Source organism: Metopolophium dirhodum, chromosome 8 (genome assembly GCF_019925205.1).
Source record: "Metopolophium dirhodum isolate CAU chromosome 8, ASM1992520v1, whole genome shotgun sequence".
Taxonomy (NCBI): Eukaryota; Metazoa; Arthropoda; class Insecta; order Hemiptera; family Aphididae; genus Metopolophium; species Metopolophium dirhodum.
In genome coordinates this window covers 13,962,300-13,987,755 of record NC_083567.1, presented here as the reverse complement: position 1 = coordinate 13,987,755, position 25,456 = coordinate 13,962,300, and the positions used below count along the sequence as shown (strand labels likewise).

The window sequence follows — 25,456 nt, the reverse complement described above, 5'->3', positions numbered from 1 at the left end:
ACCAAACTGTAGTCTAGGCGTTCAAGAAAGAGGGCCGAGAACAAGGGAAACGCTTTATACAACTATATAGTAAAGATTTTATTTTATAATAAACATTTTGTTATTAATTACTATTGTAAAAATAATTATTAATAACAAAACCACAGGGGAAAGATGTATGGTTATGATAGTGTAATAGATAGTTACGTTCGATTATTACAAATATTGTTAATAATGATTACCCAGTCATTATACTGAGAATGACTGATTGCCGACACTGAAGGTAAAATTTATTTTAATATTTATAAAGTTGATATATAGTTGTTTGTGTAATTCAAATAATTTTGACTATAGGTAGTTTTATCATCATTTTATTGTTTTTTTTTAATACTGCATAATAAATTATATTAATATATGCTTGTATTATTTATGACTATTATGATTTAAGAATTGTCATCAATAATTGCAATATTTTTTGATTCTTGTACATCAAACTGGTCACAATATAAGTTATTACAAATTCACAACAATAACACTTACATTAACCCTATTTGAATTTAAATTAAACACGAAATGGGTTTTCAGAAACGATACATGAATCAATACAAGTGAAAGGAAAAAAAACAATCTAATAAAGAGTTCAATCGTCAAAAATCGAATGAAATATAAAACTGGCTCTATTCATTGTACATATAGTCCAACAGAACGGAGCTATATAAAACTTTTACTTGATTCGATATAGAAGTTGTTGAACACTATAGACCATAATCCCTTCCTTTTGTATTTTATTAGATCACATTTATCAATAGTGCCCTCTTTCTCTCTATAATATTTTCCCTTTGTAGTTTTTATCAATGATTATGGCCGAAAACTAGTTGTGAAAACGAATCGTGAATCTCATCACAATACAATATATTATTGGCCGTACAATTCAACTGAATTAATAGTATTTATGAATTTTTATTCGTAATTTTTTACAGTAGTCAGTAATAGTAAATTACTGCGAAGCTTGTACCTACAAATAAATAATAATATAATATTGTTGCTGAAACGACGGAATATACATTTTTAATTACCAATCATTCGGTTAAAACTAAAATTAAAAATGGGTTGTTATAACCGACGTCCTTCCGTTAGGCACCTACCATACCACAAGCAATTGTGTACCTTTGAATACACCTTTATATGACGTGATAATGCATGCACGATGCACGAGTATATAACCTCACATGTAAATACAATACTGTACATTATTATTTTCTTTTCTAAATAGGCACCGTACATAAAATATTAAAATAATTAATCACTCGTTGTATTTGTTATGCACGTGTGTGTACACAAAACAAATGGCACAGAAATTCATATTTGGCATTAGTTCAATAATAAATGTAAAAACCTGGCATTGTAATGTAAGACTATAGAAGTTATTTTAATGAACCTGTACGTGCACAAATATAATTAAAACTAAACCGCAAACTTGCCCTGGTATTATATAAAATCAAAAGCTATGTCCCCATGTCTAGATGGCGTTATCGATTAATTTATTCGTGCGTAGTGTCTATAACCCACCTATTAATGTAGTCAAAATAAATATTTAATAATGTTTTTTTTGGAATTCATTATTATGATTAGAACTGACGACGATTAAAAACATGTATATTTTGAACCTAATTGCTTAATGCGCAATAAAAAACAGGAGCAATCACTCTGCTGAGTAGTAGAATAATATGTCGAGTGTAGGTATCGTTGAGTAAGTCACTTTAATGGATGTGTTAAGTTTGAACTTAATGATAATTCGTTGCATTTATCCAGGGCTTATTAAGTGGGAACAAATTCTAGAGGAGGACTAATGTCTCCATATAGTTTTAAGGGTTGCATTTATAATTTTATGTATAATGTCTAATGTATTTGTAATGTATAAACAGTGATTGTGTAAGCATATAATCCCACTTTTAACCCTAAATAATGTTCCAATTTGTAATTTGTTTGATGCAAGATAAATCACAAATAAAAATATATTTTTAAAGGGAATTCGCCGTCATAGGTAGGGTTAATATTTAATATTATTATACTTATATATTATTACTTAGTAATATTTAGACTGACAGACTTTCTTCAATCAGAAACGTTTCTCGTTTGCAATGATTTATCATTGAGTTCAAATTTATCACAATATACATTACACAGTGACTTACACTCAATGAGGACTGACAAGGTACACTCGACAGCTACTGTACATCCACTGTTGTTGAGTTGATTATCGAGACTTACTTTACGTATTAGTTGGTTCCCTGGCTATTAATAGGTATGTACGAGTTGATCCCCCTATTGTTGTAGATCAGTAATATAATAAATGTATATGTATATGATAATATGTTGAATGAACACTTCAACCTATTAGCGTTACCTATCCAAGGGACACCATCTGGAGGTTGGCTGACAAATCTCTAAAAAACGTTCTTCTTTTTAGTTTCTTCATATTTTGAAAATCACCATACAGAATTTTTGTTTTAAATATTTTGGGTAATCATCGCCATATAGTTTGTAAAAAAGTAAGTCATAGTAAAAAAAAATTAGCGAATTGCATTTTAATTTGCACTAGGTGAAAATGTGAAACACATTGTTTTTAAAAACTGGTAATGAGATTACCGGTATACTTGTTTATTACTTCTCTCATAAAAACTTATTTTTCTTGGATTAAAATACCTATTATTTTCGTTACCTACTGATATAGAACAATAAAAGAATCAACTCGAACATAGCCACGGAATCAATTATTCAACGGTATTGGTGCAGGTAAACAGGTAGCTGGGAATCAACTCATACGCAGCTTGTACATCAGAACGGTTACCTACTTTATAATTTCATATTTCAAAGCAGAATATATGTTTTTTTATAAATACAAATACAGAATATGAAAACTTTTAACTAATCAGCTAATTTACTAAACTTATAAAATTATTATTTAAGTAATTTATCTAATAAATTATATAATATATATAATATAAAGTTTCTCAATAGGTATACAAAACTACGAAAGTCATTTCTATTTCTCAAATAAATAATTTAATACACTAATAGTATAGAAAAAAATATGAGTAAAAAGTAATAAAAAAAAAAAATCAAATTTCTGAAAATGATTCAAAAATTCAAAATATATTTAGCTCAAAATCAATTGACATTTAAAACTCTTGAACTTACTATACTGGACTATTTGAATGAAATTATTTTAAACTGTTATTCGATTTTCAGTTTAATTCGGTATAATAGATACAATATAGAAGGGGGTTAAAATCATTTATTCTTACTCACATTAACTATAATTCCAGGCATTGGAAAAACACGGGTGGGAGGCGATTCTTTTGGCACGTATCGATAGAATTCTTGATCCCTCAGATACCATTTTATTGAATACAGTGCCGTATTTTCCAAATCGTATGTACAGTTCATTCGCAGTATGGATCCAGATCGTACTGCCACTGGGACGTGGATTTTCAAGTCCCTTAAGCCAACACATTCTGTAAGTCAATAAAAACAATAATATACTACAATGTTCACTTGCAAACAAAAGTTACTATTATCCTCAAAAGTTAAAAGTAATTTAAAATAAATATATTATTATTATTACTTATATCTTTACGGTACACCTATACGAAACAAAGGTACCTATATGCACTGCGCAGGGACGAGGAGGTTTGAAAGTACACACTCCTCCCCCTCCCTTACCTTTGAGTTTCTTTCATTGTAAACGTCTTTGTAGAGCAAAAATGGCGGGGATCGCACAAGAACCAATATAAACCCCACCACTATTGTCACATGCAATTTGCAATATTGTGTGTTTTATATACAATATTGAATATAAATGTATACACATACATAATATATAATATAATATAATGATAATTTTTAATATTTCAAAACAATGACACGTGAGTGATGTGATCAGACTTAATTTTACGAGCGAACCCAATCATACCTTAATTTAATATTTGCCTATGTTATATGATAGTGGATCTTATTACTTCTGTTTATTTTTATTTTGAATACAATATTAGTGGATATAATATATAGGCACTTAATGTGAAACGTATAATTTTCAAATAAAATTTTGAAATTTATTAGTTTTAAAGAATTGTCTGTTGGACATATTATAAGCGATGTAGACATTATAGTATCATATTAAAATTTAAACCGTAATTTTTAAATTTTAATAAGATTGTCCATTGACTAATATGATAATTGTGTACTTGAATTTTAATATTGTGGTTAATTTATGTTTCACACCATTTAAAAATGATGTGCAAGATTTCTTAACTTACACGGTTTGGATCGGAACAAAAATGTAATGTCATAGATATATTTGAATGAGAGTAGTGATCATATTACATGGACACACAATCGTTTAAATAAAAAAAATATTCCGTGTTTGTGATTAATTAAATACTTTGTAAAAATATAATTTTATCTAAAAATTATGCACGCGGGTTAATTAAATACAACAGACACACACACACGCAGAATATATAGCGTGAAATATGTGTATTTAATATGACAACAGCTCGAAAAACCTTTATATTCCGATGCCTATTGTTTTGCGTTGGAACGAAAGTGATTTATAGTTTCGAGATTTATCGTCTATATAGGGTTTCCGATTCATTTTTCCAGGTGTTGGTTTTTAATTTTATGAGCGCCGCCACCGCCGCGGCATGGCGGTTTGTTCCCATCACACTGCCTACCTAGGTATATATAACGGTTGATTTTAACTGCGTTTGACAACCACACAGAAATATATCGGCTTTCGCGCGAGGCCAAGTTTTGCGTTGTGTTTGGGGACGTGTGTATAGGTACTATTAGCAAAGAATGATTTTGATTTTTTTCATTTATATATTTTCTAAAGCTCCGCATGGCCTTGGCATCGCCCGGTGAATTATTACGTTGCGCCAAAACGGTATAAATCATCCGGTTGCAAATAATAATTTATATAAACACATAATGATATACGCCACCACACCACCTTGCGGTGTAATTATCATAATAAAACGCGGCAACGGATAAAGACTGCGGAAGAAAACCACCCCCCCCCCCTGCAGGGGTGCGGTATATACTATCTGGTATACGCATACGACAGCGTTGGCCACCGCCACCATCGCCATCGGTACACCGGATAACTGGTGTCAGACATATCTTATGGTGAACCGTTTTGCGACTTTCGTACGACGTCATATAATACTTACGAACAGTTGGGGTGGAACGATATGCGCAGTGCATTTTTTCTTATATATATTATATACATAATATAGGTATGACGTATATTATATATTATATAATATAAATGTGGGTGGACGGTCACACAAGCGCATCCGGAAAAAAACGATATCATTTCCGATACAAATTTCATAAATTTGAGCCAAAATATAATATATTGTATAGTGCGTATGACGTTAATAATAATATCTTTCCGACGATCATACTGCAACTGCAGCAATAATTTGATTGCTATATCGTAACAATTTAACGGGAAATATAATATAACACACATATAGACGATGATAATATTATTTGTGCTCATTTCCATTGCGAAATGGGGTTTTCTCGAAACACCACGCCCGCTTGTGGTTCACTGCTATATAGCTACCGAGACGGCATTTTTCCGATTAGTGCAATTCCCTATGTACTGTACAGGGTGATTCATCGGTCATGATCATCACGATTTTTGCTTTTGAAAATTATTTATTCATTTAAAATCTGATTTTTAGATTTTTTAAGAATTATTCTTTTACTACCATATTTTTAAACACCTACCTACTTGGATTTTTTCACGCCATTATTGAAGTGTAGGAATACAAACTTCTTATTTACTATAATCTATCAAACAACTGATTTTTTTTTGTAAATGTTGATGTACTTGATTTGAAATTTAAACGAATAATAATTCATAATAATTCAGGACTATTATCTCTAGTACACAACTCCACAAGGCTTAATAACTGAGAAACGACTCGTTGGAATTTCGATTTAGATGCGTCGAGAAAAATTGACCAAGTAACAATTTACAATAAAAAAGGGCCGTTTTCATTTAAAAAAAGAAGTAGATTCTTCTTGAATGATTCGAAAAAATCTAAGTATTGGTAAATAATATGATGAGAGAGAGAGAGAGAGAGAGAGGGGGGAGAGAGAGAGAGAGAGAGAGAGAGAGAGAGAGAGATTAAAGATTATTTATAATCAACTATTTCAGTCATAATCATTTGATGTTTTACTCAATGCTATTTTGGAAATTTTATTATTATAAATGGATACAATATATTATAATATGTATTATATAGATAAATCAGTAGCGTATACAAGAGGGGTTGGTTCCCCAATATGTATTTATTTATTTTGAAGAAATGTTATGAAATGATTTTTAGAAAAAGTCTAAAACTATAATACTGTATAATGGCTTATAAAAAAAATACGCATTATCATTTACACTGATCAGGCACGTATACATACAAAAAATTCGGAGGGGGGGTTGATCCCTCAAAACTCCCCCTGTATACATGCCTGGCACTGGTATTAGTGCACTGGTAATTCGAGTTACCACTCTCTGGCCTATAACTAATCGTCGTCGTATATTATAATACATACCTACATGATGTCCGCGAATAAACGGGTTTACTCTCGTTTTGTGGTTTTTGTAGTTAGTCATCAAAAAATAAATGTCTCTACTCGAGTTCTGAAAACAACGTTTTATATTAAACGCCTTAAAAATGGACCTTAAACGCCAACACTCGATCACCAGAGATCCGCGGCTGTTTAACTACTTTAACTGCTCATTATAATATTATTTTGACTTAATATACTCGTATTTCTCAGTCATCATAAAAATTTCATAAATATATTTTGGGAACCTTAGGTTTGTTTTTTACGTTCATAATATAATAGTCAAACCTTTTAATACCGGATACTCTCCGACGTTAAAATGTTGTATACCTACTCTATTTAGATGTGTCCACTATTCAGAGGGTTCCATTCGTAAAAAGTTTGTAGCTTGTTCCTAAAAAAACCGTCTGTTATTTGGAGGTGTACGTTAAGGGAGGTCACACTGCATTATATATGTATTGTGCGTAAGTACTTACATATCAATAATGCGCTGCACTGATTTTTTTAACTAAAAAAATTAAGCGTAGCGCATTAAAATTAATTACGCATTACTTATTTTTTTCAATTTTATATTTTTATAGTGAAACGAATAAATACTTAAACGAGATAATCGTGAAAATAAAGAAAGATTTATTTATTTTATAAAAATCAGCTTGAAAAATGTACATTTTAATAAATCGTTTATTATATTAACCTGTTTTGCTTATCCAAAAAGTTTGCCTCATTAGGCTGATTAGGGTTGCAGAGATTCTAACTTAATGATTTTATAAAGAGTATCAAGAGAGAAATTATAATAATATAGGCGTATTATAATGGTCCAAATGTTTTTTTAATTGATTAATACAAAAGATATTTTATTCGTTTAAGCTTTAAATATTATGCTGAACGTGTATTATAGAAATTATTCAATGTCAAAATGATTCGCGTACCTACCTATCTAATAACAATATATTTTATGGCGTACAATTTAATATTTTCAATACGAATATGTCGTCTGTATGTATACACTATCTCAACAAAAACACTACGTGCAAAGAACCTAGCTTAGAAAACAAAAAAATTCAAGTTAGAAAAGTTGAGATATCGAAAAGGGGCTAAGTAATTTCTTAAATTCGTTAGTATTTAAATTGTTTATAATAGTTTGTATAGGTATTTGATGAATTGCGAGTCGTCGGCGTTAACCCCACTACCGAGCTTTGAAGATTTCCAAGAAGAAAAATTCGATACCTTTCGATATGGAATAGTTTCGTACCACTCGTATAGTCGTATTCAAGTCTGGGCACCTATGGTACGTATCGCTTGAATATTGCACGCGTGTAACTTATTGAACGCTCTTGAACTCCAATTTCTTCCTAGAAAATCTCGTTTAATATTACCCGATTGCAACCGACCTAGACGTTCAGCGGAAATCATTATGCATAGGGACGAAATCACAGTCCGGTTGGGAGGAGAAATATGGGCGGCGCATACAACGTAAAAGATTAAAAAGTCACTTAAGAGTACTTGAACATTTTTGGTTGTAACTTTTCAGCCATCCAATCAATCTGCTTGCGAGTTCCTCCGTTGATATTTGCACAACATTTGTGATCGATTGATACCCTGTGTGACCTTATGTGTTCAGCCGTTTGCCCCGTAGAGCGGATTAGCAAAAATATTAACGCGGTTTTTCAATGGTACGACTCGCTGGCTCGACCTGTTAATATGCGTTAGCGGCTACTCGATTTTTCTTTTTTCTTTACTTAGCCTCGCGCCACTGACGTCGCGTTGGATGGATAATAATATGTTATAATGAACATTATTGTTGCGATAAAATGTTATCATTTCGCGGAGTATTTGATCTAAAAACGAAACCGCAGAAAACAAGTTGTAGCTTTATTTTAACTTTTATTGTTAGTAGGGGTACTTCGAAGTTCAAGAGTATATAGGTACTTTGAATATTATAACTCTTTTAGACAGGATTACGGCACTTTGTAAGGGAAACACAGTTTAAATTATACGCATGCCGTTTACAAAACCATTAGTCTTGAGTTTAAAAATCTTTACAATAATGTTTTTTGTTTTTTTTTTTAATATTGTAATTATTCTATTTTGTCATTGTATATTATAGCCCCGGAAAAACAGTAATGATTAAAGTCACGATGCATTTAGATATAGGTCGCGCTTACACGGAGCAAAATTGTAGGTAGCAATGTCGTTTACAATATTAGTAATTATTAAATATTAAAATAATGCTAAATAAACTACCTAGGTAGGTACGTTTTATGATAGGTAGGTGGTACCTACCATTTCCCGCGGCGTCGTCGGTTAAAACTGAAAAAAAGGAGGTACCTACCTATATATACGAAACAACAGTTGCAAAAGTTTTGGTCTGACATTGATTGTGTTGTAGCGGTTTGTGAATAAATTTATTTGCACTCCATTTTTAAAATGTTAATAAACTGTACGAGCGTCATTTTCGGACGAAAAAAAATAATAATAAATAGTTTAAAAATGTTTGTTTTGAGGAGAAAAATGGTTCATGCGTGACTGTATGTATATTCCAATCAATCCCGCCGTAAATATTTGTAATAATAATTTGGTGATCAATTATTGTTTTTCGCAATAAATTATACTTCGAGTGCGTTACGATACTAACGAGGTGTATTAGTAATTGAGGTTTTTAATTGAATAATTAATACCTTCCATTATGAAAGTGCCAGGTGAAATGATAATATTTTTATTTTTATTTTTTTTTTTAGAAAACTGCACAAAAAATATAATATTGAAATTTTTATATGACGTTGCTGTACTGTTCCGACATTTCACGTACATCTATGCGAACTATTGAAGTATTATAGTTTTTGGTTTATTAATAATTATTTCACTTCAAAGAAAGCATTTACCCCGGATATTGGTACACGATTTAAAGCCATCACATCCATCGTTATAGTTGTTCATTTGATTACACGATTCGTGGCATCCATTATCGTTAAATTATAAGCCATTATATTATGTTGTACGGTGAGTAATTAGTGCAAAGACGATTTTATAATGTTTACCTAATTTGATAGTTCTAAACGAATAATTACTAAATCATATGATTGTAACTATTATATCCTTGATATTTTTTTTCTGCAGTTTAATAACTACAACACACGAGCATAATACCGGCAGTGTTAAAGATTATTTTTTCGAATTTTGAGTCGTTGTATTAAAAAAAAACTTTCTTTTGGCATAATACAATTTAGCTGTATGATTGGTGGTGATTGTTTGACATAAATACGCCACACGAATACATTTTATCAATTTCGTATCATATAAATATGTAGTTCTGCTGTATAAATATGACGACTTTGGTCTTCGTGACGTACGATCTATCCGTTTGTGAATTCATTATTAAATTGTGTATGACGATACGAGGGTATTGCGGGTTCTAATTCTTTTCTTATTCCTAATCAAGTTTGATTTTTGACATATTATAATGAATAGTTTAGTTTGTAGTTTCTACACTTTCTTTGTTCGCGTACATCGTTAGGTCAGAAAATTACCTACCTTAACGAGAACTGTTCTATTAAATTTTTACTATTTAGGTATACCTACACATTTCAGTGAATTCAACACAAACATTTGGGTTTATAAATTTAAAACAAAAGTTAAAATAACTTTTAAGACATGTACCTATCGCATAAGATATACTATAGGTAATGTTTGTTTTTGGTTTAATGAAACGACATAAATCATTCTCATATCCTTTTTTAAATAACAAAGAAATATGTTATATTGTATATAGGTAGTTTAAAGCAGCTGGTCTCAAACTCTCAAACATGCATAATATTTCTTATCGTTTCGTATTATCCATTAATATAAAAATGAAACTATAACACTATATACAATTTCAAACTTAACAACTATATGTTTCTGAAAACAGTTAAAAAACATTTTATGTTTATGTTCTTTATTTTAAGAAATGAAAAATTGTCAGGTATATTTATAGTAATAATTAGGGTACCTTATGCATCTATAATATAATAATTATTTAATCGGTAGAAAAAAAATTGTGAAAATTGATTAACTCGGCTAATTAAATTAGCAGTATATATGAATATTAATAATAATTGCACTGTAGTCGTACGGTTAATTATATAAACAGCCTTGTATTTTCGATGTTTAAATTTTTTATCGATAATTTAAAGTATGTAACATATAAATGATGTCATATTTGTTGGACAATTACGTTTGAAGTTGATGAATACCAACACTTGACCGAAGTAAGACTATAGAAGAGGTCAGTGGTGGAATAATTTGGTACATATTTTTGGTGTTTCCGATGTTTTTACGGTAGTGAATGATGTATATTAAATTCTCTCAATGACATCCGTTATTTGATACTCTGTTACAAAAATGTATGGAAGGGGTCACCAATTTTTTAAAAAAATTGTTCAACAAAATATTATTAACCTAAAAGACTCTGGAAAAGACTAAAATTCTAAATTTAATATAAACTACATAATTAAACAGGTATACCTATCTCGGTATAAATAACTGAATACCTAGACTAATAACATCGTAAATAGCATAGGTATCTTATATTTAAAATATGTAAAACAATACTTTTGCAACACATAAAAATACTTTGGTACTGCAAGTGCTGCCATGTGTAGCAACACTCCAATTACGTCATTGGAGAGGAACAGAAGATGTTTGTGTTTGGTCTGAAACACGAAACACCTACAAAATTAACTATATGGCTATATAGACGTGTCGGGTTCTTGTGGTTACTACGCTCATTGTATGGATAATGGATTTAAGAAAATATCATCACAGACATACGAGTACGTTAGAAAATAAATCTGCTAGCTAATAGCTAATTCAACCGCTCTATTATAATATCAATTTCTGTATGTTTCATAATTTTTTTTCTTTCATGTCAGTTTTACAGTTAAATACTTACTTATTTTACATTGTAATTGTTTCAAAATAAATTTACCTATCTATTTCAATATTTTGTTTTTCAATCGCTTATTAAAATATTAACTCAGTAAGTGTTATTAAATATGTATGACATGTATTCATTGTATTTATAATTGTGGTATAGACTTACCACAATATGTGCAGAACAACATCATCATTGCTCATATTAAATAATTCATAAATAATATTATATCATAAAAGTAATAATGATAAGGTACCTACCTGTACCTATATATGTATACTGATAAACTTCAAATCAAATCATCCCTCCTTCTATACACTTAAATATAATCAGGCCACTGATAACCCGTTATCACAGCCTTACAAAAGCCCTATTTGAACGTCAGCTTAATCTACTAAAATAAAATAGATAAAAATTCTTTAAAACAGATGTCCAAGGATAGGTATGCCTAAAAGCGCCAGGGTTAATGTGAGAATACTAAAGATTCATAACGACACGATATTCACCCCTCATTAATATAAGACATACCCCTAACGGACACCGAGGATTTAATTTATTCTATTGATTTAATATCTATGTAGTTTAAATATCATTAATGATAATTATTGACCACTCCTTTTATAATCACATACAATATTATCTGTATCTACCTACCTACCTAAAAAAAAATTATGATTATTAATTTGAAATATATTATTTTACTTATATTAAAATATTAAATAGGTAACTTTTGTATTATTAATGACATTAATTGGTTAATATGTTAATTAGTTAAATGTAAGATATTTTTTCTTGCTCAAAATCTCGTGGAAATTAAAGCTTGAAATGGTATATACAAGTCTTTGCGTCATAAAAGTTCTACTTTGAGTTTATAGCATACTATGCTATATTTCAAGTCAATATGCCCAACTTGCAAGACATTACACACAGAAATATATTAAAACTTTTTCCAATTTTCCAATAGAAACTCTACGAGCCAAGTAGAATTGTATTAATTTCGAATAACGATCAAAATAATTTTTAGAAGTTACATAAGTACTAAATATTATGTATACCATAAACAAAATTGGATGTATTTCTTTTTTGTGTTCTGAAGATACTGATATAGTAATTACTAGTAAAAAAACCCACTTGAAAAATTGTTGTTTGAACATACTTATTTATTCTTCGAGAATCTGCTGTAACAAGTCTCATCAATCATTTATAGAGATAAAATAAGTGAAGAGATGATCTCATAAAACTATTAACTATAAACAGCCTTGAAAGAGATTTATATGAGAATAAAATATAAAAGACAATTTCTTGTAAGCAAGAATCTTGGTATTTTTAAAATATATAATATAACTAAAGTTTAAATAAATAAATATACTATATTATAGGTATCAGGTACCAGGTACTTATATTGATATCATATTTATTTTGTTGTATTAAATATATTATCGTATTTTATTCTGTAAATATTCAACAATCACAATTGTATAAGAGGTACACGTACAACTAAATTTTTTTTTAGTTAAATGCCTTGGTAATAATCATGTTATTGTACTTAAGTAATAATTATTACATATTCAATATTTACTTTACTTGCCATGATTTAGATTAGGAATTATTTGTATATTATTTATATATGTCAAATTAAATAATCGTCATATAAATATTTAATATTAATGAGTTGCGTAACGTAATTTTTAGAACATAACTTTTATGTTACATAAAAACGCATATTATAAACAAAAAACCGGAGAAGTCGTTCTGATGTATATTAGATGTATTCGAGTGTACCTCTTCATCGAGTGGGTCAACGAGTGTGGTTACTGGTTACTGATGTGTTTGCATTTGAACTCAATGATAAATTTGTGTATAAGTTGCATACCAAGAACGATTATCAGCGGAGATGGCGTTTCAGTCTTCATTTTTAATAGTTTATTAATATTAGGTATACTTTCATTTGTCCATGATTTATTTGTCTATTAGTTATACGGTATGTAAGTCGTATACGGCAGGACGAATAATTTAATTCCCGATTTTTAAACTAATTACTACAAAGAAATGTTATGTTTTGTTAAAGTTTAATGTATCTATTGTATCTATGCCATTCGAGTATTTTAAACTGAGAAAACTAATTACATTTATGTTGAATATTATATTGTTAATAAGTTATTGATATAATCAGTGGCGGCGCCAGATATTTTTATTTTAAGGGGCGATACAGGGGAAATTTTTTTCTGGTGGGGCATTTATGTATCGCTACTCGATCACCCACTTATTTGCTTATATCATATATTCAGAAAGTATTGCTAAAAATGTTTTGGGTATAATATGCTATATTTCTAAATAATAAAAAAAATAATAAAATAATAAATTAATAAAATGGCTTTATTTACTTACATATTTTTAACATAATTGAATCCAAAGTAGGTATAAGGTATAACCTAAAGTACTTATAATATGTTTTATATAAATTTGTAATAAGGTTATATGACTTGTAACATACGAATGTGTTATATGCACATTCATATTTTATGTTCATTGCAATTAAACAAATACAGAGAGGGTTTTTTAAGTATCTAAATAGCAACATATTGGTATTACCTATGAAAATAAAAATCAATAAATGCAATTTATTATGTTAGCATTATTTATTTTATTTAATTATTATGATTATATTATCTAAGTTAGATAATCTAAATATCAACATATCGTTAGTTATTAGTATGACATGAATATAGACAATTAAAAATTATTAGGATAGTATTATATTATATATTATAGTATTTAATAAAATGATCAATATAAAATGCATTTTCAGATTAGATTAAAATGTTCAATATTAAATTATAGAGGGGGGGGGGGCAAAAGAGGAGCAAAATAAAATGTTGGGGGAGCACTTGCTACACCCAGTGTAGCGCCGACCTGGTTATAATATACTCTTAACTAATATATATATTTAGAACGATTAATAAATTTAAATAAGAATCTATATAATATTACCTACATAATATTATACTCGGTTAAAATAAAACTTAAAATAATAATTAAAAATCTAATCTAGACTAGAGGTAATAAAACGATGAAAAAGTTAAAAGTGTGATGAAAAAAAAAGGTAAGAAATGTAGGTATTTTCTAAATTTAGTGTTGGTAACTATCAGGTGGCTGATCCTTTTTCATATAAAATGTCAAGTCATATCACATGTTATAAATTATGCGCATACCTATATCGGTTATTGTAAATATTCGATTTACAGATTGTGTATAAAAAATGTGTGTATAAACATTTGATTTTCTACACACTTAATACCTCTATACACATGAAATAATTTATATTTATAATAAATGTTTTATTTTTTGACGACTATTCGTGTAATTACGTATTTATTTACACTATTACACAGTCCAAAATGGGGAAGAGCCCACGCCACTTACAGTAGGTTATTGTAATGGATGTGTAAAATATGAATTAAATAGTGATGTAAGTAGGAAATTTCCATTAAAAAATATTATTATTTGTTTTTATTTGAATTAATTTGGTTGTGATGCTGCAGACAACGCAGCAATACTGTGAATGCTATTGCTATACTACCATTCAAATATTAAATTTTATTATTACCTCTGTGTTTATTAATTATGTTTAAAAACAAAATATTTAAACTAATTTAATTTGTACCGTATATTTTTAATATTATGGAATGTACTTAGAAAATTCCACGAATATTACTAATTTTTACACGACTTAAACAAAAAGTATGCTTTATTAATACATTTTCAGAAACTTCTGTTTAGAAATTCCTTGAATATTAAAGTTGTGAATTTTACGTCTTTAGAATTAAATGATAAATCATTGCATACGATGGAAAAAGTATAAAGGCCTAAGGATATTTTATTGTATATTTATAGGCACTGATAATAGTCAGTTATTATAGACTATAGTGTATCACTCTACTATATTATAATATTAATAATTATAACACGATGTCATGTATAAATTATTGTTATTAATTACTTAAAAGGCAATATCAACGTACGGCGTAGAACGGTTTTAATAGGTTCATGGTAATGTGGTATAAAGAACATACAACTGTTTGATTATTTTGAAAATGTACGAAATGACGAAATGTATCAAGTCGCTACAAATAAGAATTTTTTAATTATAACAAAATATCTAAAATTATTATTTTCCGTTTAAATAATATTATATATTTTGGATAAAAATTGAACTAGAAATATCTATAAAAAATCATACCACACTACTCTACATTATATACAAGAAAAATGTATGAATCATAAATATGATTTGTTAATAAGTATAACCATGACAAAAAAACCTTACAAAAAATCAGTCTGAAACAAAAAACGTGTAACCAGCCCAAAAACACAATATGTATTATACTATTATCCATGTTTTCAGGTTGCTGTAAGAAAAATCTTGTATTAAATTATCATATGTTGTTGTTGATTTTTTCAAAAAAAGAGGTTTTTCAAAAACCGAGGTAGTGTAAATATTGTAGGTAGTTTTATTAAGAAAAGTCCGGTATATTTATTTTTACGTTTGACTAATACTTACTTCTAATTTGTTACCAGAAACCACCCACGAAAGTCAAAGTTGAAGATCAAAGCATTTTTCTATTGTAAAAAGTGTCTTCATGCAGAAACAAAAAAATAAAAAACATATAGGTAATTATAAAACTAATTCCTTAATAGCTTTGCACATAATATATATATAGGTACGACACGTAATCTATACAAAACCAGTAATATTTATTCTTTTATGGATAAAATAATATTATTTATTTTACAATTAAAAACTTTTAAGATACGTGAATATATGTGAACTTCGGTATTCATTCCCAGATATGATGTTATGATGGTGTTATTAAAATATTTTCTGAATCATTTAAATTAATTGATGTTTAATAATTACCACGGGCCTTACTGGAGTTTTTAGAAAAAAACCAATGGGTTCGGGGCGTTTAAGCAGCCCTGATTATACTGGGGGCTGAAGCATTTAAAGCGTGTACCTATAAATTTGCGCGCGAAAGGTCTACACAAGTTAATAATAATAATTTGTTTGAATTATTAATTGGACGAGTATATAATAATAGTAATATAAGGATACCGTTTGTATATTTTGTTAGGTAGCTAATTTTGAGTTAAAAAAAAAATAAAATACTCGAGTAAACATAAATTTAATATTAAATACACTTACTTACCGAGAGTAGCACAATACGCACGGATTACAGAAGAGAGAAAAAAAGGTTCGAAAATTCTTCAAGAACGTTATATTTAATTCCCATGGCGTTTGGTGGTTTAAACTCGAAAAGTTTTCTCAGCGGTGAAAAGGTTCCGTAAACTGTTAAGCGCCATTCGAATGCGCTTTCGGCCACGAAGCATTTTATCCCTTTTGATTGTAGTCGTTGGGCAAGCTGAGCAGCTCGATAACTAATGACTTTTTAAGTGAATTTCGGGTCTACATCGATGTATAACATTTTCAGGAACGCAAAGACTTCCTTTTGTACATAAAACGCTTTCACGCCTGCCGCCGCCGTTATTCGGGTTCCGTGATTGCCAGCCAGCCAGCCAGCTGGCTAAGCTAAAGTAATCACTAAAACGTTTCTCATTACAAGTTGTCTTTTATCATGTATTCCCGAAATGGGGTAAGACAATTAAATACGCACCGTATATAAAAGGTTAATAGCTAGATTGTTTGTTGTTTCAAAAAGCTTTTCGTAAACTGATAACGCTTTGTACTTATACCTACATCAGTAATATCGCGTATAATATACACTTAGCTGTTATTATTGTATACAACTAGTTCACTGATCAATATTTTTCTCTTACTGATTATATCATTACAATTTGTTAATTTTATCTTGATTGTAGAAAATAAAAATAGTAAGAAACAGCGAATACGGTAGCGATTTGATTGAATTTTAGTAGTGACAAGATCTTCATTAATTTATGAAATGAGCCAATTAATAAAAATTCTAATTTTAATAATAATTTTAATTTTGGGGACTAAATCGCTCTCCAAGCACCCCCCCCCCCCCTAATCACCCCTCAATCGTCGACTTTGAACATACTCCGTTGACTCCGTCATACTAATGCATAACACGTCAAATTTGAAATTTAACGTTCGGAGAATCTATTTTACCCTGTTGTTTTTGATATTAGAGTGAATTAATTTATTATTAAATTTAAAGGTAAGAATTTATCCAGGGTTTCAAGAAGGATTGTTTTGATATTTTAATTTAAAAACAAGTAATCATAATTTTAAAATTGTAAATTTTGTTTTGCGTTAGGGTCTTAACTATCAGTATAGAGACAACTAATTTTGGTATAACGTCGTCTAAGTTATTGTATCAGTGTAATTTTTATTTTTTGTGACTAATTATTAGTTAATTGATGTTAAATCTATAAAATGTTAAAATGTATAAACATTGTTATAAATATTCTTTAATGTAGAAGTTCAAAACACTTGTTATAAGTTATATTCGTTCAAAAACATAGAAAACTTAATAACGTGTCTATTGTCTGTCACTACCTATCTATATTGTGGATAAGATTGACGAAATATATTTCGACGAGGTGAAATAGCTAGACTATGAACCTGTTTTTCAAACCATCAAAATAGAATTTTAAAACACAACTAATTAACATGCAAACATACATTATAATTTTTATATAAAATAGGTTACATTTTTTAAAAAAAATTTTCGAAATCTATACGTCATTTATAATGCAAAATCACCAAGAAATTAAAACAATTCATAATTTTTGTGGATTTCATACTATTGTTGTACGTGCGTACCTACCCATGTTTACTCTATACCTATGTCTCTATTTTTGGCGTTCAGCTTATATTTTGTCGAATAGTATGAATATTACTCATTTAATAGATATTTTTTAAGAATTGCAAGTTAATAATATTATATTATTATTGCTATGGGTTCTACCTACGGACGTGTGAAAATAGTCATGCCAAATATAGCAATTACACATGCAAAGCAATCAGACTTAACCGAATTGTGTGGGTGTATCAATTTAGAAAACGGGTATAATATTATGTATATTGTATGTATAATAATAATAATATATTGTATTGTAAACAATTTAAATTCAGAAAACGTCCTCGTCCGTCGCCATTATAATTGTGTTCCGCAAGATTCTACTATGGCTGGACAACTCGTGGGTATTCGCGAAAGTCCTGTACTTTTTTTTCATATTAAATTTTTTTTTTTTTCATTCGTTTTACTTGGCCACCGAGTCCACCCCTTTACCCTTCGCCATCCCAATTATACCCAGTCGCGGTGTTTAACCGTGCTGCAGCGCTTACATACCAAGCACGTAATTTAATTTCGCAGTAAACTGATTTATTAACTATAGTCGGTCGTGGAGATGGATGGAATCCCTAAATTTTGACAGCCTGCCTAGACATTGATAACTTTAAATTATCGCTCATGTTGTCTGCCAGATAATATTGTGGTTTAAGCGCAATCATTGTAATTTATGGTCGAATTAATTATCGTACAGTTTTTAGCACAACATTTCAAGTGTTTTGTCTATATAGATTATATTATTATTTATTATAACATCGTACACGCTGTATTATAAAATATTAATATGTAGGTACTTACATCCAATTTATATTGATAATATATAATATCATAATATTTCACTACTCCGTTCCTATCTTAGAGGCGTTTAAGTAATAATTAATAAATAATAATTATGTTCAATTTTATCATTGAAACATAATATCATGTTATAGATAGGTACTGTACCTATTAAATTTTCATTTAAAAAAAAAAAACCTCGATATTAAAATAAAATTGTTCATTTATATTATGAGCATAGTTTAATTAATCTCTCTTTGACTTACAATATTGGAAGTAGAGTATTTTTGTCAAAATTAAAAAATTTAAATGAATATTTTTTTCTGCAGGAAAACAGAGGATTAGGAGTTTATTAATACAAGATGAAAAAAAAAGTCAATTCGCAACATTAGTTTTACAGTTTAATTTAAATTTAAAAATTGATTTATAGTGTTTTTTAGTTAAAAATATGGTTTACATATTCATATTATATTGATTGAATGATTCTAGAAATTCATAAATACGTATGTATACATTTTATATTACAATTTTGTGGTAGTTAATTTATAGAAGCAATTACCTAATTATTTTAAAATGATTATTATTTGAAATATGTTGAGCATTATTCAACTACAAATTACAAATAAGTAATTATAATAAAATAAAATACTAAATCACTAGGTACCTGCATATCATACAAAATAATTTATGTTGGTCATCACTCATTCTGTTATGGAGTAAATAGATTTCTTCAATATTCAACTTTGATGATGGTTTAAGATTCTGAGCGAAGCAATGATGTATTGATTTTACAATGATGTGTGTTTTTTTAATTTTTTTTTTGTGTCTGTCATCACCTTTTGGTACAGTAAAAGTGCTAGAATTTTCTTCAACAGTAACTTTTCTGATTGGAAAGTGAATCTAGTTGGTACTTTGGGGGGTCAAAAGTAAAAATTTCCCAGTAGTTTTCAAAAGCGACGTGAAAAACAAAAGAAAAATTAAGGAAAAACGGGAATTTTTACGCAAAATCTGTTTTCGAGAAAATCGATTTTGGTTTTTGGTGCAACTCTAAAAAAAATGATCGTAGGTACATGCAATTTTGACTGAATGTTTATATAAACAATTTCTATACACTCTAACATTTTCCAAATATTTTGACTTATTTCGAGCTGTTTACAGACATTTTCAGTTTCCATTTTTTTTAGTTTTTTTTCTATAAATATCAATAAAATATTATTTGTTGGTTAAAAAAGCTTGAAAATTTAATAGAAGGCTCCTGATATATTGTTACAATAGCAGTTGAAAAATATTGAAAATACATAGGCACAATTTTTTTTTATAAGCATTTAAAGTTCAAATTTTGACAAAATTTATCAAATTTTAAATGTAATAATTATTTTGTAGTTGAAAATGTATAAAATGTTCAACTTTTGTAGCTAAGGATTGAAATCTAAAATGTTTTTGGTTGTTTGTTGTAACTCAATAAAAATATTAATCGTAGGGACTTGCAACTTTTCGCTTTTTGGTACAATATTATTTGCCATACATAATGAAACTTTCAAAATATTTATAATAATTTTAAAAAATGTATACCAAAAACATATACACACAGTTCTACAGTATGTTGTGGTGTTGAGTTATAACTTATAAGCTAATAACAATAATATAATAACTTACATTTATAAACTCGAAAACCAAATAATTATATTTTATTAGATTTTACAGTTTGCTGAAAAGACAGTTTTATTTTCATTGGGCGATTTTAAAAACTTGACAAACCAAACCTAATGATATTATATTACATTTCTCAACGTCTCCAGAAGTGTCAGGGTAACAAATATCAAAGGCATTCAATGAAATTTACTAAAACTAAAGAAACAATTAATATATGATATTTGATAATTTTATTACTAAATACTCTATAATGGAAAAGGTAACATTGCTTACAGAAAGGAATACTTAGAAAAAAAATAAGGACATTCACTGTAAAAATAATAGTTTTTTGGCTTCGCTTAAAGTTCAATAGTAAACACAAAATATGAATTGGCAAAAACTAACTGAAGAATTGTATTTCATTGTAATACAATTTTTATTACATCAAACACATATTTGTATTCTTACTTATAGTTTCAAACTTATAATAATATTCTATGAAGAACATATTTATGGTTTTCCAAACAGTTTTTAATTAAATATCTTAAACTAAAACCTGCAGTTAGTACTTTAAAAAAAAATTTAAATATAGTGGAAATTATTCTGGAACAAATTAAATTTTAGGAAGTACATTGTGTATCTATAACGTATTGTATAGGCATCTTCGATGTAAATATGTAATGTTTCAAATTATATGCGTATAAGTTATATTAAAATATTGTGGAAGTTAAAAATGTTATATTAAATATGTTTGCAGTCAGCAGATATAGTTTTTTTAAAGTGATTTTTATTGGAAATATTTTGTGCATTATTAAACTACAAGTTACAACTATGCATACGGTATATACTACTACTACTATTACTAATAAAAAAAACTAAGGGGGACGGAGTGGCGTAGCGGACTAAGGCGTCGGCTGCGACACAGCCGACCCGAGTTCGATACCTTGGCCGCGGGCGGCATTTTTCTTCGGGCAAGTCACGGAGTCCGGAGAACAAGTGCCGCCATCCCCCCGCCCGGGGCACGGCAGAAACCTACGGGTGCCCCATTAGAAATTCTGCCAAAACAGAACACACACGTGTACCAACCTAACCAATTTAAAAACCTATAGTGTCCTCCCCCACACCCAATGGCCTATGTTGCTGCGGGGTACCCAATAATAAAAAAAAAAAAACTAAATTTAAAATTCACTTTATTTCCTAGCCGTAAACCATTAAAAGAAAAAATAAAAGAAATACAGTTAACGTCTAAAAAAAATATTTTCACTTCTTAAATCTTAAAAGTAAAATTCGCGCCACAGTTTTTGTATTACTTCCGGTTTTCAAACATATTTTTTGTTAATTCACTGAAATCAACATCTGGAATCTCCGTAAGTACTCGAAACTTGTTATTGTGACAACAAAATATTTTTATTTGTTTTGACCGAGTTTTTTAAAATTTTTTTTTACGTAATTTGTCAGTAAGTGTAGATAATTTTGGTTCTTAAAATCTTATATTATGTATACTTTTGAGAAGTATTAATGCGTTATATAATAGTGAATACAAGAAAAAGAATAATGTGAATAAATAGATTATGATGAGATTAAAAAAAAAAAAATCAAAACAAAAAAAAATCGAATGCGGAATGTTGACATTTTATATTGGTATAATGCCCGACTATCGCTGTCGTAAATCTGTCAAATATCATGCCATTTTCAAGGAACAATAAATTCATAGTAATTTTCGATATAAACCATCGATATGTTTCAAACAACAATTACTATTATTTTGTCTCATGCGCCGAACTCCCCCCCCCCCCCACCGACCTCGTGAAAAACGTTAACATAATATTATACGTATATAATATATATACGTCACATTGACAACCACGTGCAACACACACACACAAGATCGTCGAAAATTAGATATTTTATTACAAGCATGGTCATAAAGTTAATAGTTTTTATAAAAGCAGTTTTAATTCGTTTTGGCTTTTTCAAAACATCAAGTATAATATATTTTTATTGTGGTACAAGGGAATAAATACTGATGTCTTATTTTATAAGCGATTTGCGGACATTGAGAAATCATAGGTAGAGAGGTACCTACCCGGAAACGCAAAGCTGAATCGACGAACTATTATAATATAATTTATAACTGAATAATATAGGTACTCGGTCGTATAACTAGGTAGGCAACTGACGATTCTTCTTCAAAAGGAACTCAAGGTAGGTAGAGATATAATTATCCGTGAATATTAAAACAATAAATTCGTCCTTAATCCGATAAATTTTGTACTTAAACCATTTTCCCTTTCAATGTAATCCAATTATGGAACTTTCAGTGCGGGCCTGCTTTTGTATATTGTTGTACTTATATGAACTCGGGTTTATTATCATTTTGTATTTTGTTTATGCAAACACAGTACTATAATGATTAATAGTCGGTGCCTATACCTACATTATTGTTCGATGTAGGTGTATTCTATAGGGAAACACGAGGAAAAATAACATTAAACCGTAACCCAACGTAATTATTTTGAATGCAATTATTTTCGAAATTCTTAGAGCGAAATCGCGGAGATGTTTTTATTGGCTATTCAAGTATTAAAATAAAAACAAATATATACTATAAGTTAGGTATAAACCATCGAGATACGAGAATTAGCATTTTAACATGAAAATGTCGTAAATTATAGTTATTATTATTTATACTTTACAAGTTTTACATAATATTAGATTTTGTCCGATGAAGACCATGCCATATACCTAATATTATTATACATATAATTAAATAGACTCAAATACTAAAAGGCGTACTAGCTTTAAAGTATTTATTTTTTTATCGTCAATTTTTCTATTTATGGCTCGATTTTAAAATGTTGAGTTTAAATGGGGTGCGATTAAATCGATTTTGTGGATACAGTTTAAACAACAAAAACCAAAAGTTCTGTTAATTACTTTATGGATCAGAGCGGACTTCAGTGGTCTGTTAAATATGAAAAATAATTTTTACCAATATAATTTTATATACCAAGTATAATATAATACTAGTTTGTTTCGTTAAATAAATGTACACAGTAAAGTACTAAAATATAGTTATAGGTTATAGCCTATATAGTTTAGGTTAGATATATACCTACTTACATACTATAATAAGTTTAGGTACTAGATAGGCTGCAAAATGTCTTTTCTCACTACGCTAGAGTTACATTTTTTACTAGGTACTTAATATCGATGTTTGAAAGTTGATTACAGTTATATCTAAGAATAATATACTATTGAGGTGTGCAAATTTGGGTGAGCACGCTTGGTGAATCGTCTTGTTTTACAGCGTGCACATGTTGATCCGTTTGATAACATTAATAGCATACAATAACTTATATGTATATTTTAGGAATAATGTAGACGCATTGGTTGAAAAACGAATGAACGTCTCGACCAAACACGATTCGTCGCACAATATGGTATATAGTTGTCCACGGAAAGCGGTGTCCAAATAGATAATGGGGAAATCGTGTATTTTTCCAACTTTTTTTTTATACTCCCGTCAAGTATATGCTATACAGACAAAAAGTGTATTGTAGTATGGGTGATAGAGTGGAAGGGTAATGGCCATTCGGTGGCATACCGAAGACTTCGGTCGGTCGTTACTCGTTATAACACTTTATTAGGTATATTATTGCACCGACGATTAATGGCGTATTCTTCGACGATCGCGAGTGAGTTGAACCACGCAGTGGTTGATTATAGACCCTGAGCCGAAAGGATCTTCGCTACGTATAATATATAATTCATAATATTATACTGTACATTATGTACAACAAATATCATAGCGAAAACGAAGTCTTCTTCTGAGGTTTTTCTCGGTATGCGCACGCGTATATCATTTGTATAGGTACTACACTATAGTAATGTATAATGGACGGTAGCCTTTTATTCTCTCTTTCACTCCCACCCTCCTCTCTGTCAATACTCTCTTTATCACTCTCACTCACTCTATCTCGACCTGGAAATGATACATCCAACGACCCAAAAATCGTCGGACGGCAACAAAAACCCTTATAATAAGCTATTATTACGTCTCGTCGAACGTGCATTAAACGAACGTAATAATAAACTCTGTGCGTACAGGAGCCAGTAGGTCGTATTATATACGTATATAATATATATATATATATAATACACTGCTGCCGAGTAGTGCCGTGACTTTGCCGTGCTACCTACGCAGACTTCTATGTTTTATCAGCCGCCGACGGTATAATATGATATAGGTATATATGCGTGCCAGTCGTCTTCCTCTCCCGATTTTCCGTTTCCTTTTCGTTTATACACTTTTCAAAAGCTGCCTCGATATTCGATATATAATAATAGTAATATACTTTTATATTTTATTATGGAAACACATTAATATGCTACCGCTCTTTGTACCACTCTGTATAATATAATATTATACTGCACGACCGATCGTGTACATAGATATATATTTTACAATACGAGTTTTTCTCTCCCCGACCCCTCTCCGCCACGACCCATGCGTCTCGCGCATTGGCGAGTTTTTGTCGAGATACACCGATATATTATATTAATATTGTAAGTGCCTGTATACGCGGAGAAGAGAAACCCATCATATTATATACACGGATATAAATATATATATATATATTATATGTATATAATTGCGATAGGGAAAAAAACTACTGCT

General features: G+C 29.4%; 1 protein-coding gene across 3 annotated transcripts in view; it reads right to left on the bottom strand.

Moving 5' to 3' along the window:
- Window positions 1-25,456, bottom strand: part of LOC132950448 (uncharacterized) — an 85,977-nt gene that overhangs the window by 27,038 nt on the left and 33,483 nt on the right. For all 3 annotated transcript variants that reach the window (XM_061021915.1, XM_061021917.1, XM_061021916.1), the window contains exon 3: window positions 3,292-3,497. In XM_061021915.1, the coding sequence (XP_060877898.1) occupies window positions 3,292-3,497 (206 nt within the window). The remainder of the gene's footprint in view (window positions 1-3,291; window positions 3,498-25,456) is intronic.